The 18,682-nt window shown below is 45.2% G+C and overlaps 1 protein-coding gene across 1 annotated transcript in view; it reads left to right on the top strand.

The window, feature by feature from the left end:
* Nucleotides 1-1,475: 1,475 nt before the first annotated feature.
* Nucleotides 1,476-18,682, top strand: part of LOC309816164 (uncharacterized protein) — a gene marked incomplete at both ends in the record, with an annotated part of 71,602 nt that continues 54,395 nt past the window's right edge. The window contains 2 exons of the mRNA XM_082646819.1: nucleotides 1,476-1,512; nucleotides 9,329-9,889. Coding sequence (XP_082502945.1) covers nucleotides 1,476-1,512; nucleotides 9,329-9,889 — 598 coding nt within the window. The remainder of the gene's footprint in view (nucleotides 1,513-9,328; nucleotides 9,890-18,682) is intronic.

Raw genomic sequence — 18,682 nt, 5'->3', positions numbered from 1 at the left:
GGAACATTTGTGAACTTGCAACATCATTCCCATCCCAGACAACGCCACTTCCAATAATTTGTTGTCCTTATCTATAGTAACACCAGTTACCAAATTTGGCCCATCTACTCCAACCACATCCCAAATCCTCTGAGCCAGGTGCAGCAGCTTCCTTTCACAATGCTAGGACCCACCACAAAACAGATGATAATCCCTTTGCACATTTCAAGGAGCAGCACCAAGGGAACAGTACCTGGGAAAGGCCATTGACAGCTCAGAATATCCAGGGCATTTCTAGAACCTCGGCACTGCTCTCGCTCTAGGAATGAAGGTCCAAAAAGCATCTCAGAGAATGTTCATAATTGTAAACAAGCTCCACCTTTGAAACACAATCTAGATAGAACCAAATATACAAGCCTGCACAATGGATGAAGCCAACGTCTCCTCCATGATTGCCCTTCTGACAACCTTATAGTCTCCTCAACCATAAAAGGTGAACTTCAAACTCACGACCTTGCCTTGTCACCAGAAACATCTAAGCTTGGATCAGTCTTTCCAAGACCAGATATTTGTTCTGTGAGCTACTAGAGACTTGTCACATACACAGAAGTATAAGAGGATTATTTCTATCTACCTGAGGACCTGGAGTCTTTCACATTGCTCCTGTTAAAACTCTCACAACAGCAAAACTTTACCTACAAAGGGTTCAAGCTATGACACTCCCAATTTCCACAAACCTCCTCAGCTCTTGTGAGTCACATGCAGCCAATTCCAGGAATTGGAAACATGGTTGTGAGGATGAAACTGACTTTGGGGCTCCCCTTGGATATGGTCTTCCAGACTTACCAAAAGGCCATTAAGAGGAAGGTTTACCCCACCTCAGGGAAACCCGAGGCAGTACTTGCAGTCAAGGGCTGGCCATGGCTTCTGAGCTACATCCAAAAAGAAATTCATACTGTACCTGGATATGCTGGAGCCATTTCTGACTGTCCGAGAGCCAGCATGTACCGTTCCTGAACTGCCTCCATTGTGGATCATCAGTAGGGCTGTCAGATTTACTAAATAAAAATACAGGATACCCAGTTAAACTTGAACTTCACATGAATAGTAAGTCATCACTTTTAGTATAAGTAGATCCTATGTAGTATTTGGGGCATACTTATCTTAAAAATGTACTCGTTGTTTTTCTGACATTCATATTTAACTGAACAGCTTATATTTTACCTGTCAACCCTACTCATCAGAAATGATGGAGGCTTATAGAGATCCAAGAGATGCCTCAGAGCATCCTCAGCTTTTATTTCTATGTCCTGGACAGTGAGGACGAGCTTCCCACTCCCATTAATTGCCTGTAATGGCATATATTCTCCATTTTAGAGTCTTTTCTACTTGTCATTGTAATTATCTTCCTTATTTTAAAGAGATGTATGTTTTTTTCCAAACTTAATAGCTCATCCAAAAGTATTTGGAAGTTCATTCGACAAGGGAAAAACAACATGATTCTGACAAGCGAAGGAAGCCGCCTGGTGCTTAGTAAAGAAGTATTAGGGAGATTGAAAAAGCCAAACTTAATAAGCAAATCTCTCCAAGGGTATTTTCAGAGCTTGATACCCTCCCACACCCTGAAAATATTATTACATCAAGAATGTAGAACCTGCTAACCAAATGTAAGGCTCCCATATGATTCTATCAAACTGAGGATGCTTCTTTACTAAGCAGTGAGCACACGTGCTGCCCCAGGTACCTTGGCAGTTGCAACACAGAGCTCTTCCCTTTGGGATGGAAACAGCAAGTTTTCCTGTGGTCTTCACACTGGCCCCAAAAATACTACACTCCCAATTCTTGTCAACTTTAAGTATTTTTCTGCATATCTTCATTTTTCTGTTACTATTTGGACTACATCCTAGCCTTGACATTACATACATTGCATTCAAGAAGCTATTTTTAAAAGTTGGTAGGAAATCTTAAATCTATGGCTTGCAGTCCCTGGCTTACTTTCATCCAGGTGCATAAGGGTTTTCAAAAGTACTCAGGTTAGTTACCCCGTATCACAGTCCCACGCTTGTGTCACAGATATGAAAATGGAACATGATATTTAAGGTTTTAGTTGCCAAATCATCAAGCTTCCCAGACAGAGGCAATAGAGCAAAATGAGTACAGAGGCATGGATTTTGATTTGCTCCAGTGTATTGGGAAAGTCACTTGGCCTCTGTATTTATTTGTACTTATCTGCACTTATCTGTCACTTGGGGGTTATCATTGTACCTAGTCCATGGGTATGTTGTACAAATTAACTGTAACGTAGTTAGAAGAAACCGACACAGAGTAAGCACTCCACAGACATTGGCTATTAGCTATTGGAAATATTTCTCCATGAAACAGATGACTTTATCAGTGGATGACCCGGTGGGAGACAGTGAATCACAGAATCACAGCATGTTGAAGGTGACCTAGTTCACACTCTTATGTGAAAAAAAGAAAAGTGTGCATGGGTAGAAAATGTCTGAAACTTTACATAACAAATAGTACATCATGTTAACTTTGAGGATTAGAATAAATGAGGAAAGGAGGAAAGCAAAACTTGAGTGTAATTCAATTTCTACATCATTTGTGTTTCTACACTGAGACTCTGAATACACTGGAAGTGCAATTTTTTTTAATGTGGCGGGATAAAGGTTTTCAAGTTTTCCTGATCCATCCGTATTATTATTTCAGAATTGCTGGCATTTCTTGCCATCTTCAGATCTACACCCATTTGAGTCAGTGGGCCCTTCTGGATGGAGGAGATAATAGAGCAGAAGTGAAGTGAGAGAAAAGGACAGACAAGGTTTTCTCTTTTCTCTTCAAAGAGGAAAGGTCTTTGGAATGGGAACAACTCACAACCAAACTTTGGGGAAAGGATGTGATGGAAAATGAGACAAACATCCTACCCCTGTGATGAGAAGGATTCCCTGGGCTGGATGGAGGGAGGTCACAGGTGGCTGGACAAGGAAACCAACTAGGGAGAAACACACACAAGTGCAGAGCAAACACCCCGAGGCCACTCAGCCTGACTCCATACAAACATGTGTCCAGCAGACAGCCCTTCACCTGTGGCTCCCCAGCAAGACAGGTACCTCGGGGGTGCCAACTCATTCTGAGTCCATTATGCCTGGCCATTCATAAACCGCTGTCTAACTTGTGAGGAATAAATTCTAAATGTTTATGAGGAAGTTGGGGAAGGAGATTGAAAGGTTACTTAAACGAAAAAAAAGAAGTTCAGGAAGGCAGGATGGTAGAGAGACAAGAAAAAGACCTTAAAAGATAGAAAGGATTTGCCAAAGAAGAGAAAGCAAAAGAAATGATTCCGAATGGGTTAACCTGCAGCTAGGAAGTTAAGGAAGATTATTGATGGGTGAAGACTATGGAATAAAGTGAATAAAATTTCTCAGAAGTTTCTGAGACTATGGTAAGACGCATGATTATCAAATTATGAATTGTCTGCAGTAGCATTCTAGGGGGACACTAGGAAGGGGAAGCAAATGTTCATGAGATGACAGTGGCAGGTGGAAAGTTGTTTCAGGGGAAGATCAGACGTGCAGAGTGTGTATCAGAGGAGGGCAAGTGTGAGCAAGCAAGGAAATACTAAGTGTATACGATTCCTTCACTGAGTGCACCCAGCCCCGTGGTCAGCCTTGAGAACAAGCAGGACTTCAGGTACTGGAGCTACATTTCAGTCATCAAGACTTGAGAAGACACCCTTAACTCAGGTCTTCTCTTCAAACTCCATCTTTCCTTCTTGACCTTCAATTGGCCTCTTCCCTTACCCTCAAGCTGTGGACTGAGGCCACAGAGCAAGATGGGTCACTAGTGTCCTCCATCCCCTGGTGACTGTGCTTCACATCAGTGGAGTACCAAAGGCAATAACCACGTAACAGACACAAGAGTGTATGAAGAAGAAGAGATTCTGATAAGGCTTTCTGTGACAGTGTGGGCCGAGTTGGCTGTATATGCCTGCTATCACCTGAATGATGAGCAACCTTAGGGGAGAAGTGCTCAGAAGGCAGAGCCTGGCTCTCGAGAGGCTCTGCGTCCTCACAGCCCACTCCAAGACCTCAGTTGCAGCTTCGGCCCCCAATCTCTCTCCTTCTGCCTACTCACAGTTTTTGAAGTCTTCTTTCCTCCACATTTCTCTTGAGAGGTGGAGGAGGAAGATGAGCTTCAGGCCAGCTCAGACTCCCCTGGGATCCCAGCAGGATGCCTATCATTAACCTCCCACATTCTAGGAAGCTCCTAAGGTCTCCACACTTGGGGGAGTTTTCATTTCATCAGTGCTTCAAATTGCTGGCTGGAGATGGCCTGTTGAAAGGTGGCCAAAAGCAAGTAGGAACCTTTGGGCAGCCTGGCCCTTCTCGACTGTCAGACATCTTCAGGGATATTCTGGGAAACATTGCTTGTTTTAGAGAAGGGAGGGAAACAATCCAATTGTCCAATAATGCTTGAATGGAAAATAAATGATGCTATACGAATGTGACGAAATAATACCAAACAGTCAAAAATCAAAGACCTAGATCTATATGGACGGATGTCACTAAATCTTGAAAACATAATATTGTTTGAAAGAAAATAAGATAAAGAATCTTAGATTATGATAACAGGTATGTAAGTATTTAAATATTTAAATCAATTCAACATGTTGCTTCTATATATATAGATGCAAGAAAATAAATTTTATCCAATGAACACATTATTTACATTTAATATGTTCATTTATCTAGGAAACTCAAAATAACCCACAGATAAACTAGCAGGAACTAATAAGACGGTTCAACAAAGCACACACATACAAGATCAATAAATTTTAAAAGTCACTCACGCTCCTCTATACTGGTGATAGCAAATTAGAAACTGTAAAAGAAAATAAGAAAAAAAGAAGATCTAAAAATTGTCACAAGAGCCATATAAATTACTTAGAACTAAGCATACATAAAAGTAAATAAAACTGACAAACTGAGTACGACCACTTAAACTGCGCCCAACCCAAGGATTAGAAAACGACTGTTCTTACTTTATGAGAACACGCCCTCTTCCTAAGTAGCAGATCAGTACGTGAGAGTGAATCAAAGAAACACAGCATTTGAAAAGTCAACTAGGCCAAGCCTCTCGATCGCACAGACAGAAGCTGAAGCCCAGACAGGTTGAGTTACTTGGTAAAGGGCCCAATGTCCTGACTCAAGGACTCGCATTTTTCACTCATTTGTAAGACACAATCAAATTCAGTACCTTGGAAAGAGATGGGAAAAAAATGAAGAAATCAATTATATAGTTACTCATCTTTAAGTACAGAAATAGCCGTGACAAAATTACACGTATTGAGGGAAAATTGAAGTGCAGAGATTAAAATGTCAATAATCCACAGGGAAACTGGAGACCATTTAAAATATTCATATTAAATCTCTCTAGAAAAGGCATTAAAAGATCTCCAATCAAAATGTTCATTTTATAATAGATATGGTATCATACAACTTATAATAGATATGGTATGAACCTTTCCCTTTCACGGGAAAGCTTCGGCTGGGAAACAGGAATTGTTCTTGAAAATGGGGCCTGTGCTATTGCAGACACTGTGCTGAACTTAGGTCCACAGAATGCTCCGATGTCATCATTGAGGTCACAGAATCCTGCTGTGCGCCTGGCAACCTTGTAAACTTAACAGCCCTGGTGAGCACTAGGCAGTACTGCTGGTTCACTAAGTGGTACAAGTTTTTCAGCCATTTAGGAGACTTGACTATTTTTGTTTGTATTGAATCATTTGAACAGATTGCCCAAGAGGCAACAAGGGCCAACCTGTAGGGAAGAGGAGGAGTTGGACATCTCTTGAGGCATCTTCTAAGGGAGACTTCTAGTAGGTACCATGAAACGGCGACAAAAGAGGAAACATCTGGAAAATGAAGAGTCCCAGGAAACTGCCGAGAATGGAGGAGGTATGTCGGGGGCAACTTGCTGGGGCACATGGGTTTCTGCCAAACTAAACCTTCTCTAGGATGTGGGGGACTGAGAACGTGTCACCTGTGAAGCAGGGAGCGAGAGACCTCGTCTCACTGATGCTGACGTATCCATCCGGAGGGTCCCTGTGGTGTGAGATGGCACAGAACGGCCAGATGCCCCCTGGGAGATGGGAGGTCAGCTCCGCTGGTCTGGGGACTCTCTCCTGGAGCTGCCGGGCCTGGAGCTTTGTCGGACTCACAGCAGGCTGCATCCTGCTTGCACAGACCTAGAGGTGCAGCTTTTCTCAGTCCCCGATTTCTCTCTTATGCTCTTGGATCTTTCCCTGGGGTCATGAGGTGGGGGATGTGAAGGATGCAAGGATGCTGAGAGAGACCCATGAGTTGCTTGGCCTCTTTTACCAAAGTGGAAAGAGAAGCCCCATGAGTTGAAGGCCCTGTTGAAAAGTATCTTGACAAGTGGAATGCAGTTCGAAAGAAGATTGTTTGTCTAGGGATGGTGTCATATTGAAAGCAAGGAGGTTTTATTCCTTCAACAGGATGAATTGCCCAAAGGAGATCAAGGGAAGGGAAGGGTTTTCCAGAGACTGAGACCACGTGGGCGGGGGTGAGAAATGTCCTCAGGGTCCTGCAGGGAGCTCTGAGAGCCACGGGCCACGGGGTGCCTGCGTGCATTAAATGTAGGCGAGTAGCTTGCCCTGGGCGGGGGTGGACACCCCAGAGTTCCAGCTAGACGTCTCTGCCCCAGATTAGAGCCCAGTAGCTCCTACCAGGCCCAGGACACTGGAGACTGTAGGGTGGGCCCTGGCAATGGAGGTCTAGACAGCAGGTAAATTTTCAGGCAGTGGCTGGGACAGGCTGGGGAAGGCAATGACTGCCCCTGACCATTCAGAATATTTTTCTCTATGTTCCTGTGTGTGTGTGTGTGTGACTGTGTCTGTGTGTGTGTGTGTGTTGTAGTGCAGAGATGAGCAGGATGAATGGGGATAGAGTGCTTATCAGATATAAAGTCTGCGTGGTAAAGTTCCTGTCACCCTGCCTGGACCTGGCTGACACTCGCTGTATGTAAGAGTGTATACAGAACTCTTGTTAGGGGTGTTTTATGAGACAGTAACTCATACACCCATGTGCACTCTGATACAGCAAAAATATCACACACCCCACATATAACTTCCTTAGTAAACCACACACAGCACATGGAGGTATATACACGCATCCCTCCTGTACTACGTTATCATACAACCCATCTGTACCACAATCCTGTCCTCCAACACCAAACGCTGGAGATGAATATGTATATAGACACACACACTATATATATAGGACACACACACACACACACTATATATATATGTATCTGATCAACTCTCGCACAAACACAGCTAACTTCAGCCATCTCTAAATACCTCTATAAGAACCAGTCACGTGTCATACACACAACACTTATAACACATTCTTGAGTAATGCCAGACCCGCTTTGTACAAACCAGAGTAAGCCACAGTCTCAGTAACCCATGTCAGGGTTGCCAGAGAAAATATGGGCTATCCAGTTCATTTTGAATTCCAGATTAGCAACAAGTAATTTTTCAGTATCCGTATGTCCCAAATATTGTACGGGCCATACTTACACTAAAAGTAAGTAAGACCAAATACTGCATGGGAATACTTACACTAAAAAATTATTCTGGCTTTATCTGAAACTGAAATTTAACTGGGTGCCCTGTATTTTTCTTCGCTTAGTCTGGAAACCCTTATATACTTACCACCAGCTCAGGTATTATATATTTATTGTAGTTTTGTTTAGTCTGTGTCTTCCACTACTAGAATGTGCAGCATTACCAGAGACTACAACAATGCAAGAGTGCCAGATACACAGGAGTAGCTGCTTACTGAATCTTGGTGAATGAATGAATGAACAAACACCATAAATACAAGCCACACCATGTAATGAGGAAAAGTTACATGTCCCAGAATTCCTGACTTGTGAACAAAAACCATGCACACAAAGGCAAAAGACACAGATAAGACACAGCTGCACCGTGCTCCCCATGCTAACCCACACTTACCACAGACTTAACAGATACACATCACTCACTCTTCCCACATACTCACAGTCACCACCGAGGCCTACATTACCAACAAAACAGTGACAGAGTAAGTACTGATTGGAATTAAATCCTGGAGTATACACTGGGAATCACACTCTCAACTGTGTGTATTCACTGCACCTGACACGTGTCACACACTCAGTAAATATTTGTGGACAGAGAACTGATGAACCCACCCTGAGCCTTTCATTCCTCCCTCAGGAATCTCGAAGTCACAAGAGGATCCCCCTCGGCTTGGATCCACTGTGGTGGCCCAAGGCTGCAGCCCAGGGGCAGTGGAGGTCTCCTCTGCCCCTAAATACTTCTTCTGTACTTCTACTCCACGCAAGCTCAGCTACGCTGGTAAGGGCGCGGGGCTCCTCAGGTGAGGGGGTCCTTGGCTGTGAGGCAGGAGGCACACAGATCCCAGGGAGGCTGAGAGGAAATCCAGGGTCATCAGAGGTGATGAGGGCTCTGTGGAGGAGCCTGGGCAGGATGGCTGAGCTGTTCCGAGGGCGTGGATGCCAGCTGAGTCTGGGGGGGCGGTGTGAATACTGCTACTACCATGGTGGGGAAGTCAAGGTGCAGGGTCCGGAAATGTCTGGGCTTGAGGTGGAGGGAAGAGGGACCAGATTAAGCATCTTCAGAGGAAAATGTAGGCTTTGTCTTTGCCTTTGCTTCCAGAGAAGGACAGAGTTCTGCATCATACACCTCCAGACTGAGAGCAGGACCATCCAGCTCAGGTCCACACAGCTCACACATACATCTGCCCTCCAGGCACAGCCCTTCTCAGAGCACACATAAACCCCAAGCACCACAGCCCCATTCCACATGTAATGCACCACCGATATTACCAAAATCACACTCCTTGTCATACACGCATCCAGCCGCATCCCTCACATACCACAGCCCTCACCACCATACTCCACACCCCTGTATACAGACACCGCTCCAGTATCCCCCCCACACACATGAAAAGCCCACAGATGACACCAGATACACCGCTCCATCCTACGGCCAACAGACACCAAGCTCACGACATAGCTACGTCATGCAAATGTCCCTCTCTCGTCTACCACACCTGCTCCCTCAGCTTCCGGCACGGCCCATGCATGTTATTATGGTTTTAATTTCCTTTTTCAGCAATGCGGAGATTTCGAGACACTGCCTGGCCTACAGCACCCCTAGCCCAGGTTCAGGAAGAAGGGGAGACCGCTCCCCCATCACACTGTGTCTCCTCCTCACTCTCTTCACCCTGTAAGGACTATCTGCACCCAGACAAAGAGGAAAGGGGAATGAAAATATACTACATGCAGGTACAAGTGAACAAGGGTGTCGCTGTCTCCTGGAAGACAAAGAAACCCTTGGAGTTGCCTGAAAAGCAGCTGACGATAGAAGAAGTGACCCTTCCTGAGGATGTGTGCACAGTAGGCACTTGCCCCTCTGATGTGTTCACCGAAAGCCTCCTGTCTGACAGTGAGCCCACTGGGGAGGAGAAAGAGTATGAGGAAAGGGCAGAGCCAGGCAGCCCATCAGGGTCACCTGCCATCGAGGAGAGACCCAGGGCCAAGACACCGGACTGGATGGTGACCATGGAGACCGGCTTCAGGTGCATGGCCTGCTGCCGGGTCTTCCCCACCTTGGAGATCCTCCAGCAGCACGTGAAGGGCGGCGTCCTGCAGGGCTTCAGCTGCCGTGTCTTTCATCTCAACATGGCCCAGTGGATGGGCAATGTGGAATCCGAGAGCACCCCTGAGGAAGAGGACGAGGAGGAGGAGGAGGAGGAGGAAGAGAAGCAAGAAGAAAAGGAGAATGAGGGAGAGCAGCCCACGGGGGAAGGCCCCAGCCCAAAGAGACCCCGCAGGCAGGGTCTTTTCTCTCCTTTGAGTTCCAAACAGCAACTGAGATTCATGGGACAGAAGATCCTGGAAGACGGTGTGGCCGTCCCTTGGAAGAGGTAAGGCTTGAGGCTGGCAGTCTTCTGAGCCTATGTCACGAGGGCCCAGAGGAGTCTAAGGGAAGGGGCCGCACACATGTGCTGGTTTACCTAATGGCTCTGCAGTTGCATCAAATGGGACACACCCAGCACTAAGAAAGGCATTGACCTCTGTTGACGTAAACAAGAAGGTGGAGCCTTTTCCTAGGAGTTTTCTCAGGGTCTGCACGATGGACCTCAACTCTTAGAGGACGTACTGCCAGCAGCTCCTTCTCGGCAGAGAGAGCCAGGAGTGGTCTCAAGAGAGGACAGGGGCCCTTGCAGGACCAGAACTTTGAGGTCTGAGAGCCTTGGGCCTGAGCCGAGATCTCACCCGGACCACTGGACCGAGCCTTCTGTGACAAAGGGGAATATGAAAGAGAGTCACGTGGAAATGAGGTCCCCCGAGATATGGAAATGTTCCAGAACCTTCGTTGCGTGGTAGTTGATCTGGAGCCAAGCTCACTGTGGTGTGTGTGGCTCTGAGCATTAAGGCAATGCTGGAGGGTAACCCTGACCAGCAGAGCTTGGAGTGCTTCTTGTCTCTTCCTGTCCTACCTCATTTGTTTTATCCCTTCCAGGGAGAAGAAAGGACCCTCGGGAGAGTAGCAGACAGAATGCCGTGGTCTGAAGGAGGATGAAGGGACCGGCACTCAGTCTAACATCATATGACAATAGAAGCGTCCTATGCAATAAAGGGCATTTTCCAAACCTTTCCTGGAGCTTTTATTTAAGGACATTTTTCTATCTATGCATCTATCTGTCATCTACATCTGTATCTTTCAAGGTTTGTGAACAAGCTTTCACATAAGCACTAGAGACGTCCGCCAGCATTTTCCAGAAGAGGCCTGCAAATTGCTGGGGACTCCTCACAAATAGGGAACGGCCACAACCCCTGCCACACAGACTATGCGCGTGGCCCTCCTGACGTACTCCCACTCTCTCTCTGAATTTCCCAACGTCTGAGATGAGGGTGCTGGCTGGAGGCAATGATCACGTGCAGGCTGAATCTTCTCCAGATTCTGATTCTCTTCCTGGGCATATCGTCCTCAAGCACAGTCTCCATGTCCCTGGCCACACTGATCTCTCTCCTTCAGTCCTTCCCTCCCTCCCTCTCCTGCCTCCCAGTGCAGAGAATACTTTTTTGCATTTGAGACGACATTTATTTTTGGTTCACAGAATTCTCACCTGTTCTACTGTGGCCTCCGTTGTGAACATTCCAAAGCTGAGAATTTTCTTTTTTTCTCCCTCATTTCTGCTGAGTCTTTACCTTCCTAATGTAGTGAACTCAGAGTGCCTAGCTGACTGGATGGGGAAAAAGATCCAGGGAGCAAAGAGAAATAATAAAAGAATATATCAGTTAATTTTTCATAGTGTTATCCAACTACATATTTTTAAAATTTTGGAATAATATTAGGAATCTTCTCTTTATAAAAAACTGAATTATCGGGCTTCCCTGGTGGAGCAGTGGTTAAGAATATGCCTGCGAATGCACGGGACATGGGTTCGAGCCCTGGTCTGGGAAGATCCCACGTGCCACGGAGTAACTAAGCCCGCGTGCCACAACTACTGAGCCTGTGCTCTAGAGCCCGTGCCACATCTACCGAGCCCACGTGCCACAACTACGGAAGCCTGCGTGCCTAGAGCCCATGCTCCGCAACAAGAGAAGCCACTGCAATGAGAAGCCCGTGCACCACAGCCAAGAGGAGCCCCCGCTCACTGCAACTAGAGAACGCCCGCTAGCAGCAACAAAGACCCAATGCAGCCCCAAATAAATAAATTAATTTTAAAAAATTGAATTAGTTTCAAGGGTACAATGTATAAAAGTACAATAAAAGCCCCCCTTCATAAACCCCCAACCCCACTCTCAAGATGGAATCGATATGCTGTGATACAATTTATAGTCGTAGTACTACTCCTCCTCCCACCACATCCGAAATCCTCTGAGCCAGGTGCAGCAGCTTCCTTTCACAATGCTAGGACCCGCCACAAGACACATGATAATCCCTTTGGACATTTCAAGGAGCGGCACCAAGGGAACAGTACCGGGGAAATGCCACTGACAGCTCAGAATATCCATGGCATTTCTAGAGCCTCGGCACTGCTCTCGCTCTGGGAATGAAGGTCCAAAAAGCACATCGGAGAATGTTCATAGATGTAAACAAGCTCCACCTTTGAAACACGATCTACATAGAACCACATATACAAGCCTGCACGATGGATGAAGCCAAGGTCTCCTCCATGATTTCCCTTCTGACCACCTTATTGTCTCCTCAACCATAAAAGGTGAACTTGAAACTCAGGACCTTGCCTTGTCACCAGAAACATCCAAGCTTGGATCAGTCTTTCTAAGACCAGATACTTGCTCTCTGAACTATTAGAGACTTGTCACATACACACAGGTAGAACAGGATTATTTCTATCTACCTGGGGACATGGAGTCTTTCACATTGCTCCTGATAAAACTCTCACAACAGCAAAACTTTACCTACAAAGGGTTCAAGCTATGACACTCCCAATTTCCACAAACCTCCTCAGCTCTTGTGAGTCACATGCAGCCAATTCCAGGAATTGGAAACATGGTTGTGAGGATGAAACTGACTTTGGGGCTCCCCTTGGATATGGTCTTCCAGACTTACCAAAAGGCCATTAAGAGGAAGGTTTACCCCACCTCAGGGAAACCCGAGGCAGTACTTGCAGTCAAGGGCTGGCCATGGCTTCTGAGCTACATCCAAAAAGAATTTCATACTGTACCTGGATCTGCTGAAGCCATTTCTGACTGTCCGAGAGCCAGCATGTACCGTTCCTCAACTGCCTCCATTGTGGATCATCAGTAGGGCTGTCAGATTTAGTACATAAAAATACAGGATACCCAGTTAACCTTGAACTTCACATGAATAATAAGTCATTATTTTTAGTATAAGTAGATCCTATGAACTATTTGGGGCATACTTATCTTCAAAATGTACTCGTTGTTTTTCAAACATTCATATTTAACTAAACAGCCTATATTTTATCTGTCCACCCTACTCAGCAGAAATGATGGAGGCTCATAGAGATCCAGGAGACGCCTCAGAGCCTCCTCAGCTTTTATTTCTACGTCCTGGACAGCGAGCACGAACCTTCCACTCCGTCATTGGCTAGAATGGAGGATATTCTCTGTTTTAGAGATTTTTCTACTTCTCATTGTTATTATCTTCCTTATTTTAAAGAGATGTTTATTTTTCCCCAAACTTAATAGCTCATCCAAAAGTATTTCAAAGTTCATTAGACAAGGGAAAAACAACATGGTTCTGAAAAGTGAAGGAAACCGCCTGGTGTTTATTAAAGAAGTAGTAGGGAGACTGAAATAGCCAAACTTAATAAGCAGATCTCTCCAAGGGTATTTTCAGAGCTTGATATGCTCCCACACCCTGAAAATATTATTACATCAAGAATGTAGAACTGCTAACCAAATGTAAGGCTCCCATATGATTCTATCAAACTGAGGATGCTTCTTTACTAAGCAGTGAGCACACTTGCTGCCCCAGGGACCTTGGCAGTTGCAACGTAGGGCTCTTCCCTTTGGGATGGAAACAGCAAGTTTTCCTGTGGTCTACACGCTGGCCCCAAAAATACTACACTCCCAATACTTGTCAACTTTAAGTATTTTCCTACATATCTCCATTTTTCTGTTACTATTTGGGCTACATCCTAGACTTGACACTACATAAATTGCATTCAAGAAGCTATTTTTAAAAGTTGGTAGGAAACCTTAAATCTATGGCTTGCAGTCCCTGGCTTACTTTCATCCAGGTGCATAAGGGTTTTCAAAAGTAGTCAGGTTAGTTACCCCGTATCACAGCCCCACGCTTGTGTCACAGATATAAAAATGGAACATGATATTTAAGGTTTTAGTTGCCAAATCATCAAGCCTCCCAGACAGAGGCAATAGAGCAAAATGATTACAGAGGCATGGATTTTGATTTGCTCCAGCATCTTGGGCAAGTCACTTGGCCTCTGTATTTATTTGTACTTATCTGCACTTATCTGTCACTTGGGGGTCATAATTGTACCTGGTCCATGGGTACGCTGTACAAATGATCTGTAAAGTAGTTACAAGAAACCGACACAGAGTAAGCACTCCACAGACATTGGCTATTAGCTATTGGAAATAGTTCTCCGTGAAACAGATGACTTTATCAGTGGATGACTCGGTGGGAGACAGTGAATCACAGAATCACAGCATGTTGAAAGTGACCTAGTTCACACTCTTATGTGAAAAAAAGAAAAGTGTGCATGGGTAGAAAATGTCTGAAACTTTACACAACAAAGAGCTCATCATGTTAACTTGGAGGATTAGAATAAATCAGGAAAGGAGGAAAGAAAAACTTGAGTGTAATTCAATTTCTCTATCATTTGTGTTTCTACACTGAGACTCTGAATACACTGGAAGTGCAAATTTTTTTAATGTGGCGGGATAAAGGTTTTCAAGTTTTCCTGATCCATCCATATTATTATCTCAGAATTGCTGGCAGTTCTTGCCATCTTCGGATCTACACCCATGTGAGTCAGTGGGCCATTCTGGACGGAGGAGATAATAGAGCAGAAGTGAAGTGAGAGGAAAGGAGAGACAAGATTTTCTCTTTTCTCTTCAAAGAGGAAAGGTCTTTGGAATGGGAACAACTCACAACCAAACTTTGGGGAAAGGATGTGATGGAAAATGAGACAAACATCCTACCCCTGTGATGAGAAGGATTCCCTGGGCTGGATGGAGGGAGGTCACAGGTGGCTGGACAAGGAAACCAACTAGGGAGAAACACACACAAGTGCAGAGCAAACACCCTGAGGCCACTCAGCCTGACTCCATGCAAACATGTGTCCAGCAGACAGCCCTTCACCTGTGGCTCCCCAGCAAGACAGGTACCTCGGGGGTGCCAACTCATTCTGAGTCCATTATGCCTGGCCATTCATAAACCGCTGTCTAACGTGTGAGGAATAAACTCTCAATGTTTATGAGGAAATTGCGGAAGGAGATTGAAAGGTTACTTAAACGAAAAAAAAAAAAGTTCAGGAAGGCAAGATGGTAGAGAGACAAGAAAAAGACCTTAAAAGATAGAAAGGATTTGCCAAAGAAGAGAAGGAAAAAGAAATGATTCCGAATGGGTTAACCTGCAGCTAGGAAGTTAAGGAAGATTATTGATGGGTGAAGACTATGGAATAAAGTGAATAAAATTTCTCAGAAGTTGCTGAGAATATGGTAAGCAGCATGATTATCAAATTATGAATTGGCTGCAATGGCATTCTAGGGGGACACTAGGAAGGTGAAGCAAATGTTCCTGAGATGACAGTAGCAGGTGGAAAGTTGTTTCAGGGGAAGATCAGTCTTTCAGAGGGTGTATCAGAGGAGGGCAAGTGTGAGCAAGCAAGGAAATACTAAGTGTATACGGTTCCTTCACTGAGTGCACCCAGCCCCGTGGTCAGCCTTGAGAACAAGCAGGACTTCAGGTACTGGAGCTACATTTCAGTCATCAAGACTTGAGAAGACACCCTTAACTCAGGTCTTCTCTTCAAACTCCATCTTTCCTTCTTGACCTTCATTTGGCCTCTTCCCTTACCCTCCAGCTGTGGACTGAGGCCACAGAGCAAGATGGGTCACTAGTGTCCTCCATCCCCTGGCGACTGTGGTTCACATCAGTGGAGTACCAAAGGCAATAACCAAGTAACAGACACAAGAGTGTATGAAGAAGAAGAGATTCTGATAAGGCTTTCTGTGACAGTGTGGGCCAAGTCGGCTCTATATGGCTGGTATCACGTGAATTATGAGCAGCCTTAGGGGAGAAGTGCTCAGAAGGCAGAGCCTGGCTCTCGAGAGGCTCTGCGTGCTCACAGCCCACTCCAAGACCTCAGTTACAGCTTCGGCCCCCAATATCTCTCCCTCTGCCTGCTCACAGTTTTTGAAGTCTTCTTTCCTCCACATTTCTCTTGAGAGGTGGAGGAGGAAGATAAGCTTCAGGCCAGCTCAGACTCCCCTGGGATCCCAGCAGGATGCCTACCATTAACCTCCCACCTTCTAGGAAGCTCCTAAGATCTTCACATTTGGGGCAGTTCTCATTTCAGCTGTGCTTCAAATTGCTGGCTGGAGACGGCCTGTTGGAAGGTGGCTAAAAGCAAGTAGCAATCCTTCGGGCAGCCTGGCCCTTCTCGACTGTCAGACATCTTCAGGGATATTCTAGGAAATGTTGTTTGTTCTAGAGAAGGGAGGGAAACAATCCAATTGTCCAATAATGCTTGAATGGAATATAAATGATGCTATATGCATGTGATCACATAATATCAAACAGTCAAAAATCAAAGACCTAGATCTATATGGATTCACGTGGATAAATCTTGAAAACATAATATTGATTGAAAGAAAATAAGATAAAGAATGTTAGATTGTGATAACAGGTATGTAAGTGTTAAAATATTTAAATCAATTCAACATATTGCTTCTATATATAGAGATGCAAGAAAATAAACTTTATCCAAAGAACACATTATTTACATTTAATATGCTCATTTATCTAGGAGACCCAAAAGAACCCACAGATAAACTAGCAGGAACTAATAAGACGGTTCAACAAGGCACACACATACAAGATCAATAAATTTTAAAAGCCAATCAGGCTCCTCTACACTGGCGATAACAAATTAGAAACTATAAAAGAAAATAAGAAAAAAAGAAGATCTAAAAATTGTCACAAGAGCCGTATAAATTATTTAGAGCTAAGCATACATAGAAGGCAATATAACTAACAAACTGAGTACGAACAGTTAAACTCTGCCCAACCCAAGGTTAGGAAAAGACTGTTGTTACTTTATGAGAACAGACCCTCTTCTTAAGGAGCAGATCAGTAAGTGAGAGTGAATCAAAGAAACACAGCATTTGAAAAGTCAGCTAGTCCAAGCCTCTTGATCGCACATACAGAAGCTGAAGCCCAGATAGGTTGAGTTACTTGCTAAAGGGCCCAATGTCCTGACTCAAGGACTAGCATTTTTCACTCAGTCGCAAGACACAATCAAATGCAGTACCTTGGAAAGAGATGGGGAAAAAATGAAGAAATCAATTATATAGTTCCTCATCTTTAAGTACAGAAATAGCCGTGACAAAATTACACGTATTGAGGGAAAATTGAAGTGCAGAGTTTAAAATGTCAATAATCCACAGGGAAACTGGAGACCATTTAAAACATTCATATTAAATCTCTCTAGAAAAGACATGAAAAGATCTCCAATCAAAATGTGAATTTTATAATAGACATGGTATGATACAATTTATAATAGATATGGTAGGAACCTTTCCCTTTCACGGGAAAGCTTCGGCTGGGAAAAAGGAATTGTTCTTGAAAATGGGGCCTGTGCTATTGCAGACACTGTGCTCAACCTAGGTCCACCGAATGCTCTGATGTCATCACTGAGGTCACAGAATTCCACTGTGAGCCTGGCAACCTTGCAAACATAACAGCCCTGGTGAGCACTAGGCACTACTGCTGGTTCACCAAGTGGTACAAGTTTTTCAGCCATTTAGGAGACTTGACTACTTTTGTTTGTATTGAATCATTTCAACGGATTGCCCAAGAGCCAAGAAGGGCCAACCTGTAGGGAAGAGGAGGAGTTGGACATCTCTTGAGGCATCTTCTAAGGGAGACTTCTAGTTGGTACGATGGAACGGCGACAAAAGAGGAAACATCTGGAAAATGAAGAGTCCCAGGAAACTGCCGAGAACGGAGGAGGTATGTGGGGGGCAACTTGTCTGGGGCACATGGGTTTCTGCCAAACTGAAGCTTCTCTAGGAAGCGGGGGACTGAGAACGTTTCACCTGTGAAGCAGGGAGCGAGAGACCTTGTCTCACTGATGCTGCCGTATCTATCCGGAGGGTCCCTGTGGTGTGAGACGGCACAGAACGGCCAGATGCCCCCTGGGAGATGGGAGGTCAGCTCCGCTGGTCTGAGGACTCTCTCCTGGGGCAGCCGGGCCTGGAGCTTTGTCGGACTCACAGCAGGCTGCATCCTGCTTGCACAGACCTAGAGGTGCAGCTTTTCTCAGTCCCCGATTTCTCTCTTATGCTCTTGGATCTTTCCTAGGGGTCATGAGGTGGGGGATGTGAAGGATGCAAGGATGCTGAGAGAGACCCATGAGTTGCTTGGCCTCTTTTACCAAAGTGGAAAGAGAAGCCCCATGAGTTGAAGGCCCTGTTGAAAAATATCTTGACAAGTGGAATGCACTTTGAAAGAAGATTGTTTGTCTAGGGATGGTGTCATATTGAAAGCAAGGAGGTTTTATTCCTTCAACAGGAAGAATTTCCCAAAGGAGATCAAGGGAAGGGAAGGGTTTTCCAGAGACTGAGACCGCGTGAGCGGGGGTGAGAAATGGCCTCAGGGTCCTGCAGGGAGCTCTGAGAGCCACGGGCCACGTGGTGCCTGCCTGCATTAAATGGAGGCGAGTAGCTTGCCCTGGGAGAGGGGTGGTCACCCCAGAGCTCCAGCTAGAGGCCTCTGCCCCAGATTAGAGCCCAGTAGCTCCTACCAGGCCCAGGGCCCTGGAGACTGTAGGATGGGCCCTGGGAATGGAGCTCTAGACAGCAGGCAGATTTCCAGGCAGTGGCTGGGACAGGCTGGGGAAGGCAATGACAGCCC

The sequence above is a fragment of the Mesoplodon mirus genome (assembly GCF_964341445.2).
Source record: "Mesoplodon mirus genome assembly, contig: SUPER_14_unloc_5, whole genome shotgun sequence".
Classification (NCBI taxonomy): Eukaryota; Metazoa; Chordata; class Mammalia; order Artiodactyla; family Ziphiidae; genus Mesoplodon; species Mesoplodon mirus.
Note: the sequence above shows the minus strand (reverse complement) of the source record. Positions and strands in the feature narration are given on the sequence as shown.